The sequence below is a fragment of the Aspergillus saccharolyticus genome, assembly GCF_003184585.1.
Source record: "Aspergillus saccharolyticus JOP 1030-1 unplaced genomic scaffold BP01scaffold_52, whole genome shotgun sequence".
In the NCBI taxonomy this organism is placed as follows: domain Eukaryota; kingdom Fungi; phylum Ascomycota; class Eurotiomycetes; order Eurotiales; family Aspergillaceae; genus Aspergillus; species Aspergillus saccharolyticus.
The window spans coordinates 94,777-111,212 of NW_020290662.1; the positions used below are offsets into that span (position 1 = coordinate 94,777).

A 16,436-nucleotide genomic window follows, 5' to 3' on the forward strand; every position below is an offset into this window, starting at 1 on the left:
CTTCCAGACAATTATAGTTTGTAACTACATTTCACTGGGTAAAGTTTATCGGTGCTTTAACTACTGTTTAGGTCGTAGTGTTTTGTAGTATTCCTATCATTGCTGCGATAAAAAGAAGTACTGTACATACATACATGGTCATGCACTTGTTCTCTCAGCAGTACAGAGCTGTATCTGGATGATCACCATACGTTCTGTCTACAGAGAACGGAGTACTGTGTAACCATTGTGTACTGTACGCAAATGATGTTAGGTACAATACTGTAACTATACAATTATAATACATGTTTCATTGGCACGGAAGCCAATTACATACTATACTTGGTCTGCTGTTTTGACCGCCCAACCCATTGTTGCTTAGGTCCTGCAACAGTGCAGAAGCATTCCATCAAACTGAAGCTCATATCTCGCCCTCTCCCAGGTATCTTGCGTCGCAACTCGAATAGCTCGCCCAAATCCTTTTTCTGAGTTCCAGGCGCATCGCGATACCGGGCAGGTTTCCATTTCTTGTGTGACATCACACTTACCCTCGCCTCACCAATTCCCAATTCTCAACGCTTACCTCAACTTTTCTGCCATAACTTGCATCAGAGCGGGCGCGAGCCTGACAAGGACGAGAAATCGGCAACACACAAGGTATCCCTGTTCTGAGCCGGCTAAGATCTTCGACTACAAGTCACGAAGCAGAAACTAATATTCTTTCCTTTCCGGTGTAGTTCATTATATCTCATATTTTTATGATTGCAGCATGCCATGAACGGCACTCCCCGGCTCCGGTCTGCTTTTCCGCAGACACCTCAAACTGCTTCGAGATTCAGAGACTACAATAGTCAACCCCCGTCCAAGCCTAGGTTCCCGAATGGGGTAGTTCAAAACCCATCCGTCAACGTTGCCAAAAGCCCGGCTGTTACGAATCCGCCTCTAATACCAGCTACTGTTATTGACGCCCCGTCGCAGCGATTATATGTTGCCGCTTTTTACCTGCTTCTTAATACTTGGCGTGTATACGAGTCCTGGACTGCATCTGACGATCTTGATTCTACTTGGCTATTCCTTAAATGGGCAGCTGTCGATGGAGTCTTTCTTTTCGGCTTGCAGGCGCTGCGGATCCCCTGGTTAGAATGGGCTTTTCCTACAACACTAGCGGTCTTCTTGCTTCATGTTGCTGGAAACATCTTCCTCATGTTTCAAATCCCAGTACGCCTCTGTTTCAATGCCTCGCACGACGACGAAAAGCCGCTGACATCTTTCTAGATTCCCGTAGGTGCTTGGGTCGGAGGGGCAATCAAGCTAGCCTATGATAGGGAACTGTCAATATCCGAACGGAGTGTCAAACCGGGAGACATTATTCACAATGCGTCTCTCATTCTGGGCAAGCAAATAGTACATATATTACCGGAAGGGTGAGTGTTCAGGTCTGAAAATGCTCCAACGAGACTAACCGCATTATGCCAGCTCTGCCATCCTAAATCCGGATCATATACCCCTCTGTCTTGATCCACATAAAGCTACTATCGATCTTCCCATACGTGTCAACCAGACAGACCCTATCTTGATCGAGCTGTTGCGTCTAGATTATGACACTGGTGGTAATGAAACCATCTCAATTCCAGCAAGGCAGCTGAAACAGCTGAAGCGCCAAGCAGAAAAATTCCTTCCGAAAACAGGTTCCAACCTACATCGTGATCTCATGTTCCCCGTTAAGAGACCCGGAGTATACCGACTGAAAAGAGTAGTGGACGAGTCAAATCTTGATGTTCATATGAGATCATCAGATGCACTGGTTGCCTCGTGCCCTCGAGCAACGATTAAGGATTCCCCAACCCATAAATGCAGAGGAGAGCTTTCCAACCTAGTCTTGGTAGTTGAGGGCACTCCTCCTCTGAAAATCAAATACAGCAGGCAGGTCAATAACCTCGACCGGGGGTTTTCTTTCCAAAACATTCAGCCTGATCAACTGCGCTCGCCATTATTAGGGCAGCGTACAAGCGGTACTCTTTTTAATGCAAACGAACCCGATCTGACTTGGGCTCGTAGCCAGACCATTGAGGTCCCTCTTAACGAGTCTCTTAGCGTTGGCGGCGATTGGACATACACAATTGAAGAAGTCCATGACGGTTCAGGGAACATCGCAAACTATTCAATACTGTTAGATGCTGCGGATCGACTATCTACGAAATCTCCCTCGCACTGGCATGAATTTTCTGTTCATGAGAGGCCTCGACTCTCTTTGTCCGGCTGCAATGATCAGAGCTTCCTTGAAGTCGCGCAAGGGGCAAGCGTGAACTTACCCCTCAAGTACCATCAGGCGGGGCAAGGGTATGAGAACGACGGCCCCTTCTCTCTAGTTTACACATTCAGTGGTGAGAGCCCAGTGGGTCTTGGGGACCTGCCGAGCAAAATACGTCAGGCATCTCTCGGGAACCTTGATCAAAAACCGCAGATTAAGGAACCTGGTTGGTACAGGTTGAATTCTCTTTCCAGTCAATATTGCTCTGGAGAAGTGCTAGAGCCTTCATCTTGCTATCTACGCAACCCACCAGAGCCCGAGTTGACTATCAAATATGAAAGAGTCTTTGACAAATGTGCAAATAATCCTGTCGGCCTACTCGTGGACCTAGACCTGACTGGGTCCCCACCTTTCAGGCTCCGGTACGTCATTGAACATGCAAAAGGCGTTGAAACACGAGCCCACACTATTGATGGTCTCCTTGCTCAGCTCGATTTTACACCGTCGGAGGCCGGCCTGTATCGCTATCGCTTTCTTGACATCGCAGACACTGTCTACGGTCCTCAGTCCCTCAAGGATAAAGTGCCTGTTCTTGAGCAAGATGTGAAGCCACCGGCCTCTGCGCACTTTCTGGGGTCCAAGGGTATGCGTAAGGCCTGTTTTGGTGAACCGGTATCTCTTGATGTTGCTCTCTTAGGCGAGGGTCCCTGGACGTTACAGTATGAAGTGGTCCATAATGGCAAGAAGACAAAATACACCCTGGAGTCTGATAACGAGCTATCCACTATTGTCACGGAGAGGCTTGTAAGTGGTGGTGAGTACTTGGTTCTGCTCACCAGTGTCAAAGATCGCTCGAATTGCAAGCGAACGCTCAAGGACAGCATCAGGGTCGACGCACGCCCCAAGCCTCCTCATGTCTCATTTGGCGAAATAGAGAAAAGCCGGAGATACTCGGCCTTGCAAGATTCCAGCGTCGATATTCCGATTAGGTTCAGCGGGGAACGTCCCTGGAACGTGAAATACAGGAACTCAAATGCCAGTTCCGTTGTCTTTGAGAAGACGTTTTGGCACGAGAATAGCTTTCTAACCGTCACACAGGATGGACAATATGAACTTCTTGGTGTGGCAGATTCTTCTTGTCCCGGCTTTGTCGATCAAGGGGGTGGCACTTTCGAGGTTTCCTGGATACCTCGTCCACGCATCACAGCTGTGGATGGTTCCCCTGTCCGATTAGATGGTCATAGCATGAAACGAGATGTTTGCCAGGGAGACGATGACAGCCTCGAGCTCAGGCTCTCCGGACATGCCCCTTTTAGCATTCAATACGAGCAACAACGCAAGCCTTTGCGCGGTTCGTCTGCTGTCCGCGTGCAGAATTTGCGGACTGCCCTTCATGCTGCATCCTTAGAAATGGATACCTCTGAAGCCGGTTCGTACACTTACAAATTTACAGAGGTAGGCGACAACCTCTATGATCAAGATCCTGGGATCGTACCAGTGGTCGTGACCCAAAAAGTGAACCCACTACCGTCCGCACACTTTGATTCACCCGGCCGTATCTATGGGTTTTGCAAGGAAGATGTCAGCGGTGAAGAGTTGATTCCCATCACTCTCGAGGGTGTCGCACCATTCTCCCTGGAAATAGCGATCAAACACCATACAAAGGCAAAACCAGAAATAGTATCAATTTCCAACATCAACGCCAACAAACACCAGCTCCCACTTCCACGGCGCCACCTTGACCTCGGGCAGCATGTCGTCAGTATCCGCAAAGTGACCGATGCACGTGGCTGTCAGCAGACCACCGATTACGATGCCTCTTCAGTCAGAGTTGCAGTTTCGGATGTCCCAACCATCATTCCGCTGGAATCGAAATCAGATTATTGCGTCGGTGAGCGACTCTCTTTCTCGCTATCCGGCCATGCTCCTTTCAATGTGTTTTATACATTCGATGGCGCGTCGAGAAAGGCCACCTCCAAGACCACGAATTTCCGCCGCATTGCAGAGAAACCAGGCGTTTTCAGTATCACCGCTGTTAGCGATGGCGCAAGCGGAAAATGTAAAGCGCATAAAAGTATAACTAAGACAATACACGAAATGCCAAGTGTGAGGATCAGCAAGGGCCAAGTGTCTGTCGTGGACATACACGAAGGGAGTGAAGCTGAACTCCAATTCGAGTTTTGGGGCACGCCCCCCTTTGAATTCACGTATGTTATCACTCATTGTAAAACATGACGAACTCCACTAATCACCATTCAGTTATGTACGAAGCTCAAATGCTCGGAAGGGGAAGAAAACGGAGATACTTGACGTCAAACATGACATCTCTTACGAGCACACAAAATCTATCAAAACATCAGACGAGGGAACATACGAAGTGGTGGCAATCAAGGACAAATATTGTTCATTCTCTTCCCAGATACCAATTGGGAAAACAGAAAAGGGGATGATGACCGGTGCATGAGTTGATTCAATGGAGTGGGCCTTATCACTTAGACCAGAATGGAATACCAGAATTGTCCTTTTAGCTTCGGCTCTCTCATTATCATTCCATATCACTTTCTCGACCTCTTCAGTTGTATATATTGGTATGCGCTGTTACATTCGAAGCAAAAGGCATGACTATGACTAGAACAAATTACCGTTAGCCCTGAGCCTCGATGCTGTCAACTATGACGCCGCCCAGCCTCGAGATTTCGTTCAAGATAGCCGGGCGATTGATGACCACCTGATCACTGTCCTCTATATTTTCCAGGTTTGCGGGAGAAGTTGAGTAAGCCATTTTCAATGTCCAAGCTTTAGGTTGAAGAATTTGAGGATTCCATAACCCTGCAACAACTCCAGGGTTCCCATCACTGTGGAAAAAGAGAATATTGGGGCTGTAACACGCCTGCAAATCTCGAACAAAGGATCTGACAAGTGTATGTCCAGAAGCCAGAAGTCCCTCACGTCTATCAGCAGATTTGGATGTGGTTGGAGATGTAGATGCTTTATGCAGCGGCTTCGAACGGAGCTTGATAATGAAGTCGTAGGGTGCTAATGACGCGTGGAAAAGCTCTTTCAAATCGAGCCCAAATTCAATCTCTGGTACCATTGTCATGGCAGCCTTGGCCAGGGTGCAGATACGACCTGCCACAACCTTGGAAGGCTTTTCATACTGAGTCCAAGTCACCCCATCGATATCAATGTCGGAAGCCACAAACAAGCTGACTGTATTCAATGCCGGATCGATCTTTCGCCAGGCTGAAAATCGAGTCCGTATGAGCTCCATTACAGTCTTATCTAAGCCTCCAAAATCGACCAAAAAAGCCTCCTGCTGCCAGTCCCACCGCGCAAGAAGCTGAAGAGTCCTCAAGAATCCAGTCATGATACTGGATGGAGCGTCCCATGGATAAGGCTGTGCAAACACTCGAGCAACCAGCAATTCCACGGTTTCTTCTCTAATTTGCTCCATAAGCATGTGGCAGCTGAACCAATGCTTGACAAGGCGGATTGTGGGCGACAGAAGCGGGAAACGAGTGCATAGGGTACGAACTGCTTGCGTGAGCCGAGGAGCTTGAACAAATTGTCGTTTGTATTCAGATAGAGCGTAAGCGAGTTCTTGTCTCATAGGAAGATGAGCTTCTTTATCTTTCAAGTGACGTTCCAAGAGCATTTGTTCCCTCTCATGATGGATCCTGAGACGGAAGAGGACATTGGAGGAATGGGTAATGTCAAGGTAGGCATTATTCAAGATCTTGCTTGAGACATTCTCCAGCCCTACTTTACATGTAGATGCAGCTCCAGATGACTGCAAATAATCACCGATTTTCACGAGGAAAGCAATCTTCGTCATCTGTATAGCCACAAGGTCATCAGGCCAACGAGCCGAGCTTTCAAATTGGAGGACAATGTCCACGGGACCGCAAAGCACTTTAAAAGCACTTTCCAGATGAAGAGCCGTGTAACGCAATAGTGGGCTGGCAGGTGCAAGATGCCTGGTTGTCAAAGGTACTCCGTCCATGTCCTGAACAGATCGCTGCAAAGAACTGAAAGCGTCGTGAATTGCCTGGAAACGGGGGCTGGAATATAAAACGATGCCATCCCCGTTATCGCGAAGTGTTTCGTCAAATTCATCGCCGACAAATTTGATATCAGAACCTGTGTAATTGAAATGACGGTTCAAAGTATATGATAGGATCTGCGTTATGATAGAGGGCGCTGTTACCAGGTCTGACCAAACCAAGCTCTCCCTGATGCTACCATCTTTGAAACGCCTTAACTCGGCCTTTTCCCCCCAGAATGATCGAAAAGATGCGGCTTCTTCTTTCTGTTCTGCAGCTGGTCCATGATCCACAACACGTGTGGCATTATCTGCATCTAGCAGCAAGCCTACAAGTATGTATCCCTGCGCCGTCTTCTGGCCATGTCTTGTATCGACTGACCAAGGCCCCGTGCTGCAACCACGCAAATGGATGAGCCGGGCTCTGTCGCCCAGTGCCGTAATCAACACTCTGTGGATTATATAGTAGCTCTTAAGGTCTTGGAGACTTTGTCCGGTTGACGAGGCTGGCAGCCGAACCAGCCGATCAAATCTGAGCATTGGTTCGTGCGTTTTGAGGATGAAGACTTTGTCGAAATTGTCATCGCGGGACTCGTTTAGCATTTTCACTGTGGTATCTGCTTCCCGACGGAGCAAGGTGTAAGACCAAGGCGTCATTTTATAAAGAATATTCAGTCCTCGCTTGCCATCATACAGAACAGGGGAATCGCCAGGAGATGACACTTCCGCTGTAAATAGTGCTAGTGGATTTGTCAGGTCTCTTCCGGCAAGAAATTGCAAGGTTGCCTTGAACAGCTGATAGCTGCTGTAAGACTTGAGGAGTACAGGCTTGTGATTTGGACCGCCACCTTCAAGCAGCAATGACATTAGAGCTGCCCACTCAAAACCACCGAGACCGCCTTTTTGATATGATGGCCCAAATCCGCGTTGTCGAAGCCAGGCCCGTCCTAAGATACATGCATCTCTGAAAGACTCGCATTTGCGAATATTAGAGTGAATGTATTTGTGATAGAGTGCTACCGTGGCCTCAGACCGGAGAGACGCATTATAGAACGGAGTAGCGCCTTCAGATGCTGATTCATCAGCTGTGAATTGACGTAAATTATTCCTCATCGGCAAAGTTCGTGACACGGGGAACAGAGTATCTTCAATGGCAGTGATGATGCGAATCCGTACTTTGGAAGATAGGTGTCCAGGTTTGACCGACTCGAGAACGACGACAGGCCGCAGGCTGTCACCATCTTGGAGTGCAAATTTGATCGTCAAATCCTTGACAGCAGCTGCCTTAATTCCAGCGGCAACGGTGGCAATGTAAAATGCTCGTTTGTGGAAGAATCGAAAATTGACATAGTCTTTATCCTGGAATATAGCACTAGGCATTGTCACCGCCAAGTCAACCGTCAAAGGATCAGTACTCTTGATTCCATTTTGAAGTGAAAGACTGCCCACCACGTTGATATTCGTCGGTTTGGCATAAGTAAAAGAATACTTCGTTCCCCTACCGGGTCGCGGTTCGGGAAAGGGCACCGCGATCTCATGTGTGCTCCGCAGCTCTTTCTCTGCTTCCCATGCCGTTTGAGGTGGTTTCTCCGGAATTTGTTCAATGATGCTCTTCAGTTGACGAAGCGTCTCCTGAAGTCTCGCGAAATGTTTATCGTAGTTTGGCCTCAATTCATTCAATAATTCGTCCATCTGGAGTTTAAAGAAGCTGGATTTATAGACGCCGCTTGCGAGCGCAAACTCGGCTGTGGCATTGTGTGTTCCTTGGCTGTTTATGCTTACAGCAGGTACTTCATTGGTTTGAATCGCTTTCTGTAACTTGCTTCCGTGTGTCAACTGAGAGCCTGGACGTGTGGCAGGATTATCGCTCTCTGAAATACGGGGACGTGGCGAAGCATTGTGAGTAGAAGGGCTCAGTCGCCGGCGTTTCACTGGATGGGACGACATTTTAACCCGCCGATCAGCACCGTAACTCAGTTTGATATGTGGTGGGAGGATGAGGGGAACTGGGGTAGTCAGAAAGCGAGTCCTCTAAGTGAGGGTGCAGGTCGAACAATCTCAGATTTGTACCATGCTGGCTGCAAGTTTTGGGTATACCAGTACCATGCATGTATGAAGAAAAAAAAAAGATTTAAGGCTTGTCGGGCGGGACTATGGCTCCGGCCCCCGACAGTGAAACTAGACGGAAGCGACCCTCGCTACATTCACCGCCTTTATCCCAAGCACCTGTATTATCAATTGCATAGTTATTCGGTATGTGAATTATACACTAGTACTAAGTAGGTAGTAGTCACAAGTACATCTAAAGACCGGCGCTGTTCAATCACTGTCATCATACTAGTTACTGAATCGACATTGTATAGTAATATAACTTACACTTACAGGCTTACTTACTTGGCATGTGGGAATGCCCTGTATGTGATCGAGTCGGTACTGTAAGAACCCATGGTACAGAACTTGTAGGCATTCTATGTACCAGTAAATTACAAAATACTCTGTAGTTATAACTTATCTTTCTGACTTAGGTTCTATCTTTGTCTAGTATCTCATATATTGCATGACAGCATCTAGTAACTTGATTACTCTTAGTAGCAATCAACCTAATTTAGATTATGCAGTATAATGTAGTATTGTAACATATACTCTGGGCTAAATACCAAGATGTGCATAAATCTATGCTCTGACTTTGTAAGGTCCCTCATAGTCTCTCTAAAGAGATAGAAGAGTAGTATCTTTCAAAGGTGGAACTTTGCTATATTTAGCTTCGAAAAACCAAGATTCTAACATGAAAGGCTTTTTAAAACACATCCTGATCTATTGAAAATCTTCAATATTCATAAACCTTCACAGGAGATACTAGGAGCACTTTTCCCTGTGAAATATCAGATGAAGATGGAACCTAAGTCATAAAGATAAGTTGTAACTACAGAGTACTTCGCAATCTGCCAGTATATAGAAAGCCTACAAGGGTTTAACCACCGGATGTTAGATCACGTAACATGTTAAATAAAGAAATACTGGAGTGGTAATTAGTGTTCTTAGATCAGGGGAAAGATAAAACTCTGATTTTTCTACTCCATCAGATAACAAACCCAACAACTTAACTTATAGCTGCTGACTTTCTAAATCTGGAAGTTATGTTACTGTCATTCGCAGTAGCTAATCAGAACCTGGAAACTATCTCCGAAAGTAGCCAATCATCGTCCGTCACCCTCGATCAGGCCCTCATAGAGTTGGTTGCAAAGCTACCTTAGCGCTTTGCAAATCAAATTGGTTGATGCTAAGAGTAATTAAGTTACTACATGCTGTCATGCAGTACCTGCAGTACCTGACTACTTGTAACAAAACGAGTCATTATCTGGTAGTTACAGGTCGTACGGAGTACCTTACTTAGTTACAGTAAATAAGTAAGGTACTCAGTTAGTTAGTTAGTTAGTAACTCCGCGCTTAGTAATGGCTCGAGACCGCCCGCCCGCCTGGGGCGGGGACTGCTCAATCACTCAAAGTTCATTGGTCAACCACCAACAGCAGCAGCGCCGAGATCGCTGGCGGCCAACCACAATGACTCCCCGACTTCGTCGGCCTCTAAATAGGTAATGGGAAAACCTCTTTTCATCCATCCGTCTCCCAACAACGAAGTCATATTACGCATTCCAGTTTTTCCACTGCAGTCACAAGCGGCCGAGCTTAGACCAGCCAACCCCCTGTCAGCCGCATTACAATTCTTGGTCGTCAATTCACAATGCTTCAAATCATCGGAGGACCGGTTCCTCCAAACACTGACCATGTACGTGCAGGTCCCGCGAACCCCGCCACCGATCCTCGCGAAAAAGCTTGTCTCTCTCACTATAATTCGAATCGGTCACTCACTCTTGATTAGGCAGTCAGTGTATCACTCCCCACATGGAAAGCAAACGTGGCCTATGAGGAGGGGGAGTCATGGGTGACAAGCAGCATGCAATGCGGCTATCCACGGTTTTTCATACATCCGGTCATCCAAGAACTTGCGGCTGAGATTGTACGTCGTTTTGGTACCCCGAAATATGAGACCGCCATGTTATTTCCGTCCACGACCACCGCGGAGTTGTGCCGTTCTTTCATGAAATCGAGACTACCGGTTGAGCACCACAGCGGGATACGGATTATGAGTTTCAGTCCATCTCACCAGACAGATGCCGGACTTTCCCCCACAGATTTGTTGTTGTCTTCTGTGATATACCCGAAAGAGTTCGCGCCTGTTGCCAAACAAGTGTGGCAGCACACCGGGAATGGCATATCGAGTCGACGTGGCGAATTTTGCTTGGGTGCACTAAAAGGTGGCTTTCTAATCGAGAGAAATACTTCACTGGCAGATACAATATCTCGGAGAATTTGCAAGGGCCCTAGGAGGTACCAGGGCCGTGACTCTATCAGTGGAGTAAGCCGAAGCAATGGTATTCATAACCAGTCTCAAGATCTTCTTTCCACAGGGGAAGCGCAGGATGGTAAAGAATATGTGCAATTCATTGAAGAACGGTTTGGACGCAATTTGAACGTCTCGCTTGCTGATCAGGCACGATTGGCTGTACGTCGAAGGATAGCAGGGGTCCTGACTGCTGATGTGGAGCTGAGTGAGGCCCTTGAGAAGACCGAAGGTGAGGGTCGTGTGGCGGGACTCACGGATGCTGACGTCTTCCTCTACCCCACGGGAATGAGCTCAATATTTAACGCCCATCAGATGTTGCTGTCCTGCAGAGGACAATTGAAGAGCGTATGCTTTGGGTTTCCTTACATCGATTCACTGAAAATTCTTGAGAAGTGGGGTCCAGGGTGCTTGTTCTATGGCCAAGGTTCTTCGGATGATCTAGATGATTTGGAATCACGGTTGCAAGCCGGCGAGCGGTTTCTGGCTTTATTCACAGAGTTCCCAGGCAACCCTTTACTGAAATCTCCAGACCTCAAAAGAATCCGCCAACTCGCTGATGAATATGATTTCGCGGTTGTGATAGACGAGACTGTGGGGAACTTTTTGAACATCAATGTTCTCTCGTCGGCAGATATTGTGGTCAGTAGTTTGACCAAGATATTCAGTGGGGATAGTAATGTCATGGGCGGAAGTGCAGTGCTCAACCCTCATGGACAATTCTATCAATCTTTGAAACGGACATTTGCCCATGAGTATGAAGATAATGTCTGGGCCGAAGACGCTGTTTTCTTGGAACGGAACAGTCGTGATTTCGCGTCTCGGATCGAGAAAATCAACAAAACCACAGAAGTTATTGCAGAGTTGCTCCTGGCATCTCCTTTGAGTGAGTCTAGCTCTATTCTCGTATCAGTCCCGCTGCGATACCGATCGTCAAGGTTGACTCGGCCGAAGTCCATCTTTATCTAACGAAAATCGCAGTCAAGAATGTTTATTATCCCAAATTCAACCCTTCTAAACACTTATATGAAGCATATCGTACCCCGACCGGTGGTTATGGAGGGCTATTCTCTGTCACTTTCCATTCGACCGAGGAAGCAATGGCTTTCTTCGACCAACTCGAAGTACATAAGGGCCCGAGTCTTGGAACAAATTTCACATTGAGGTTGGTCAAAGCTCCGAATGAAAACTTGAGCAGTGAGATCCTTCTAACTATGATCAAGCTGTCCATATACCTTGCTGGCACATTATGGCGAATTAGAATGGGTATGTGTGAATGAACCTTTACAACTCGCTCGACGAGGCCATTTTTCTCGGTCCTTTTCTCCAGTATGGATCACTAACAACATCCTCTAACAAAATCCAGGCGAATTCGTTTGGTGTTGAATACGATCTGGTCAGAATAAGTGTTGGCTTGGAAGAGGAGTCAGATCTGTGTAATCGGATACGGCGGGCTTTGGTAGCGGTGTCTGATATCAGAACACAGTAGACTGTGGTGATTACCATACTATCATGATTCGACCCAAGAACATCGGTTTGCAAGTCTTGAGTTTGATCTATAATAAATGCATGGCCTTCTTGATTCGTGAGACACTGGTTGGCGGCTCACCATGAGACGGCTTATGACAGCGCTTCTGTTATCTAGGTCTGTGACGCAGAAGAAAGAAAGCGATCGTATCAACAAGGCAGAAGTAGACATAAACAGATGTTGTAAATATCTATACATGAGATAATCATTTTTCAAACACGTCCCTAACTTGATTGAGGTCCCATTGATATGAAATCTGTGTTTCACAAAGTACTAATCAACTGACTTGAGATTGGTGTCTTGACGAACGTACCCGGTGTACTAGTCTTGTATGGTGGTTACAAGGCAGCGGCTAGACCTGGGGGCTAATGAATGTAACTTAGTTATGCTTAATGTACTATTATTAAGCTTATCACGGGACTTTGCGGCCGAAAAAAGCTCAAACCCCATCTCAACAGTAACTACCAACCACTATGGCTCAAAAGGCCCTGTGCTTCATCAATGTCTGAACTCAACCTAGCCACATATATTTAAGTGTATGTTTCATAAAGACATCTTTCGACGAGTTGCTTGTCGAAACTTGCTACAAAACAGATGTACTGATGACTTTACGTACATACTAGATTGATTGACAAGCGATTATCCCCTCGATCCTCACACCTCCAGAAATTATTGTATCTTGTCAACTGCACGCAGCACGACCCGGAAAAATTAGACCCAGAATGGCTAGCACTTTCGTTACAGTCAAGAGGCCCTTCCTTACTTTGCCTTTCCTCTTACCTTCGTCATGTGAAGTCTTGTCTCTCACACCACGGCGGTCCCAGTCCTCTTACAGACGTACAAAACAACGCCTACGTGTCAAGCCCGATGCTTCATTCGGATCTTTTTCAAGCCACGTTGAAAGGGAACACATTATCCATAACCCTCCTTCAAGTGCTCCATCGGTTTATCACACGCCAGCAAAATTTCTTCCCAGCGACGACATCCGGAGATCTTTATGTACCGATAGTTCGATCGCTCACGAGGATCCTGCCGCCCTCACACCGTTGAATGAATCACCTGGTCCTAAACGGTATCACTTGAACCCTTCCGATGTTCTGGAGATACGTAGGCTCAGAACCAGTGACCCAATGACATGGAGCCGCTCCAAGTTGGCCAAGCGCTTCGATTGCTCACCACTCTTCATTTCGATGGTGTGCGGAGCTAGTCCAGAGAAGAAAGAAATGCAGAAGCAAGTCTTGGAGGCGGTACAATCAAGATGGGGCACTAAGCGCCGCATGGCTAGAGAGGATCGGAAACTGCGCAAGGAATCGTGGGGAAGAGATTGTTGATGACAATGATCAATTTGTTTGCGCTGAATTTCTTGCACAGTTTATCTTATTACAGGGAACCGGGTGCTAAACCTCTTATTGCCCTGCCACTCATGGTCACAGTCACACAGGCCCTTAACCGCTCATTTTTCTGAGTCTTGTCTTACTAGAAGCTTTCAATTGGTGTCTAAAAATGCAGCCTGTCATCCACCATGTAACTTGCAACTATCCTGGAATAAGTAGCCGTAGGCAGAAGCCTACTCAATGTAGACATCTTGGTCTAAAAGAGGAGTTCTGGGGATCCTGCCCAAGTTGTTGCCAATGCCAACAGCTGAGTCTCGCGTAGTCGGGTCGTCGCTTATTCGCGGGAACTCTAGGCCTCCTCGCTCGGGACGTACCTGTACTGTTCCTAAGGTGGTAATTGTCACTTAATAATATAAATCCTGTTCTTTGACAACGGCCCAAATGCCCCTCCCCCTCCGCCGAATTGCAACGTCGCTTAGAGACTGCAGACCCCTCTTGTCAACTCCTGTCCACAGCAAGGGCCCTTTGACGTCTCAAACTCCTTTTGATTTTACAGCACGCCGCCTCATCTCCCGTCAAGCTTTCTACAGGCATATTAGCGATACAAAGATGGCACCGCAACTTGAGCCGTTTTTTAAACAGTGCGTTCATTTTCCTATTGCCTAATTCTGCCTCTCCCTCTGTTGTGCTTCCCCCATTGGAAGGTTTTCATTACATTTACTTCGTCGGTACTCACAAGTGCTCACAACATATTCTCTACCATTTGTCCCTCCCTGCCATTACATATAAGACCTCCGGCTCTAACCATATTCTATGTTTCACGAGACAGGGTCGACGACCTATCTGGTTCCTTCATTGACAGTATGTACATAGGAACTCTATCCTGTGCTAATGATGTGTATTGACCAGCAAGGGCTACGAAAGGCTGTTGCCATTCCTTCTATTTCTGCGCAAGATGAGAACAGAAAAGATGTTTTCAAGGTATTTCTCCGCAGTCGACCTCCCAATACAATAGGATCGCAGCTGATGTACTGGTGGCTTTCCGTTAGATGGCGCAATTTCTCGCTTCTGAGCTTGAAGCTTTGGGGGCCGAAGTAGAACAACGACCGCTAGGGAAACAACCCGGCAAGGAGCATCTTGACCTACCTCCAGTCGTAGTTGCTCGGTATGGCAATGACAAGAACAAGCGTACCATCCTTGTTTATGGGCATTATGACGTGCAGCCTGCCTTGAAAGAAGACGGCTGGGCGACAGAACCCTTTGAACTAACTGTTGATGATCAGGGAAGGATGTTTGGACGAGGAAGCACTGATGACAAAGGCCCTGTTCTAGGCTGGCTAAACGTAATCGAGGCCCACAAGAAGGCCGGTGTGGACTTTCCGGTGAATCTCCTTTGCTGCTTCGAAGGCATGGAGGAATACGGCTCGGAAGGTCTGGAGGAGTTCATTCAGACTGAGAGCAAAGGATTCTTCAAGGACGCAGATGCTGTTTGCATTTCGGACAATTACTGGCTCGGGACAGAGAAGCCCTGTCTCACCTATGGTCTTCGTGGGTGTAATTATTATTCCGTGAGCGTGTCTGGCCCTGCTCAGGATCTGCACAGCGGAGTATTTGGGGGCTCTGCCCACGAGCCGATGACTGACTTGGTGAATATTCTCTCCAAACTTGTGGATCCCCAGGGAAACATCTTGATCCCTGGCCTAATGGACCTTGTTGAGCCCTTGTCTGAGGAGGAGAAATCCTTATACCCAAATATCAGTTACACTATGGATAACCTCCATGAGTCTTTGGGCAGCGAAACGGGCATCCATTCCACCAAGGAGAGAACTCTCATGGCGAGATGGAGATATCCTTCCTTGTCTATTCATGGTATCGAGGGTGCTTATTCTGCCCCCGGGGCTAAGACTGTGATTCCAGCCAAGGTAATCGGCAAATTCTCCATTAGGACAGTGCCGAACATGGAGAGTGAGGATGTGAACAAGCTCGTGTTCGATCACATCAAGTCAGAATTCGCCAAACTCAACAGTAAGAACAAGTTAGACGTGTGGCTCCAGCATGACGGAAAATGGTGGGTTGCCAGTCCCAAGCACTGGAATTTTACTGCTGCAAGCAAGGCTGTTCAGCAGGTCTTTGGTGTTGAGCCTGATATGACCCGCGAAGGGGGCAGGTATGTGCTGTTGTTGTCTCAAGGCTATTCGCTATTTCTCAGAAGAAGCTAATACAAATGGCAGTATTCCGGTCACATTGACATTTGAGCAAGCCACTGGGAAGAACGTTTTGCTTTTACCAATGGGCAGCTCAACTGATGCTGCGCATTCTGTGAACGAGAAACTTGATAAGAGAAATTACATCGAAGGAACTAAATTGCTGGGGGCTTATCTGCACTATGTCGCAGAGGAACCCATGGACGAATAAGAGCTTGCACTACCCTGCTGTGTTCCAGCCTTCATGCCGGGTAGTGTGCTTGCTTTGCTCTTATGGAACACAGGGCATACAGATTTTCGTCTTGTCATTTGATCTTCCCTTTCCCATGGAACATCTGCCCTGTACATATCGTTCAACAATCCACTCTATCTCTTGACTGATACCGTGCTGAAGCTTGTCTTGGACCGCTGTGCACCACCATCGCGTAATACAGTTAGCATGATGATAACTCATCGCCTTTATCGTCATAATGTGTGAAGTTCCGGCGTTGCATCTTGGAAACCACCGATATGACCTACTGCCATCAAATGGGTATGGGTCCCCATGTATATTACGCTCATGCACAAGCAGTTATAGCTCAGGATCTAGCAGTACCAAGCCTTTTTTGTGGATTTCAAGAAAAGTTTTTGAGAATCTTAGGAACCTTGCATGTCAGGCCAACTTCGCGCAATAACATGAATGGCATTTATTACTTT

At 47.1% G+C, this 16,436-nt stretch overlaps 5 protein-coding genes across 5 annotated transcripts; 4 read left to right on the plus strand and 1 right to left on the minus strand.

Annotated features, from left to right (window-relative positions):
• Positions 1 to 571: 571 nt before the first annotated feature.
• BP01DRAFT_186537 (putative nuclear envelope pore membrane protein) lies at positions 572 to 4,784 on the plus strand. The gene is made up of 5 exons (XM_025570908.1): positions 572 to 636; positions 717 to 1,197; positions 1,255 to 1,403; positions 1,456 to 4,437; positions 4,490 to 4,784. Exons 2-5 carry the CDS (start codon positions 754 to 756, stop codon positions 4,692 to 4,694), a joined length of 3,780 nt encoding a protein of 1,259 aa, XP_025427123.1. The 5' UTR covers positions 572 to 636; positions 717 to 753; the 3' UTR covers positions 4,695 to 4,784.
• Positions 4,526 to 8,372, minus strand: BP01DRAFT_426607 (rRNA-processing protein UTP22). Its single transcript, XM_025579802.1, has one exon. It carries the CDS (start codon positions 8,217 to 8,219, stop codon positions 4,875 to 4,877), a length of 3,345 nt encoding a protein of 1,114 aa, XP_025427124.1. The 5' UTR covers positions 8,220 to 8,372; the 3' UTR covers positions 4,526 to 4,874.
• A 1,531-nt stretch (positions 8,373 to 9,903) lies between these two features.
• Positions 9,904 to 12,348, plus strand: BP01DRAFT_360719 (cystathionine gamma-synthase). Its single transcript, XM_025575974.1, has 5 exons — positions 9,904 to 10,059; positions 10,153 to 11,560; positions 11,656 to 11,839; positions 11,898 to 11,940; positions 12,041 to 12,348. The coding sequence occupies exons 1-5, from the start codon at positions 10,015 to 10,017 to the stop codon at positions 12,161 to 12,163; spliced, it is 1,803 nt and encodes a 600-aa protein (XP_025427125.1). The 5' UTR covers positions 9,904 to 10,014; the 3' UTR covers positions 12,164 to 12,348.
• A 308-nt stretch (positions 12,349 to 12,656) lies between these two features.
• On the plus strand, positions 12,657 to 13,755 carry BP01DRAFT_186616 (mitochondrial 54S ribosomal protein mL58). Its single transcript, XM_025570909.1, has 2 exons — positions 12,657 to 12,738; positions 12,826 to 13,755. Exon 2 carries the CDS (start codon positions 12,925 to 12,927, stop codon positions 13,531 to 13,533), a length of 609 nt encoding a protein of 202 aa, XP_025427126.1. The 5' UTR covers positions 12,657 to 12,738; positions 12,826 to 12,924; the 3' UTR covers positions 13,534 to 13,755.
• A 217-nt stretch (positions 13,756 to 13,972) lies between these two features.
• On the plus strand, positions 13,973 to 16,308 carry BP01DRAFT_360721 (M20 family dipeptidase). The gene is made up of 5 exons (XM_025575975.1): positions 13,973 to 14,177; positions 14,366 to 14,397; positions 14,450 to 14,517; positions 14,586 to 15,703; positions 15,768 to 16,308. The coding sequence occupies exons 1-5, from the start codon at positions 13,978 to 13,980 to the stop codon at positions 15,949 to 15,951; spliced, it is 1,602 nt and encodes a 533-aa protein (XP_025427127.1). The 5' UTR covers positions 13,973 to 13,977; the 3' UTR covers positions 15,952 to 16,308.
• The last annotated feature ends 128 nt before the right edge of the window (positions 16,309 to 16,436 follow it).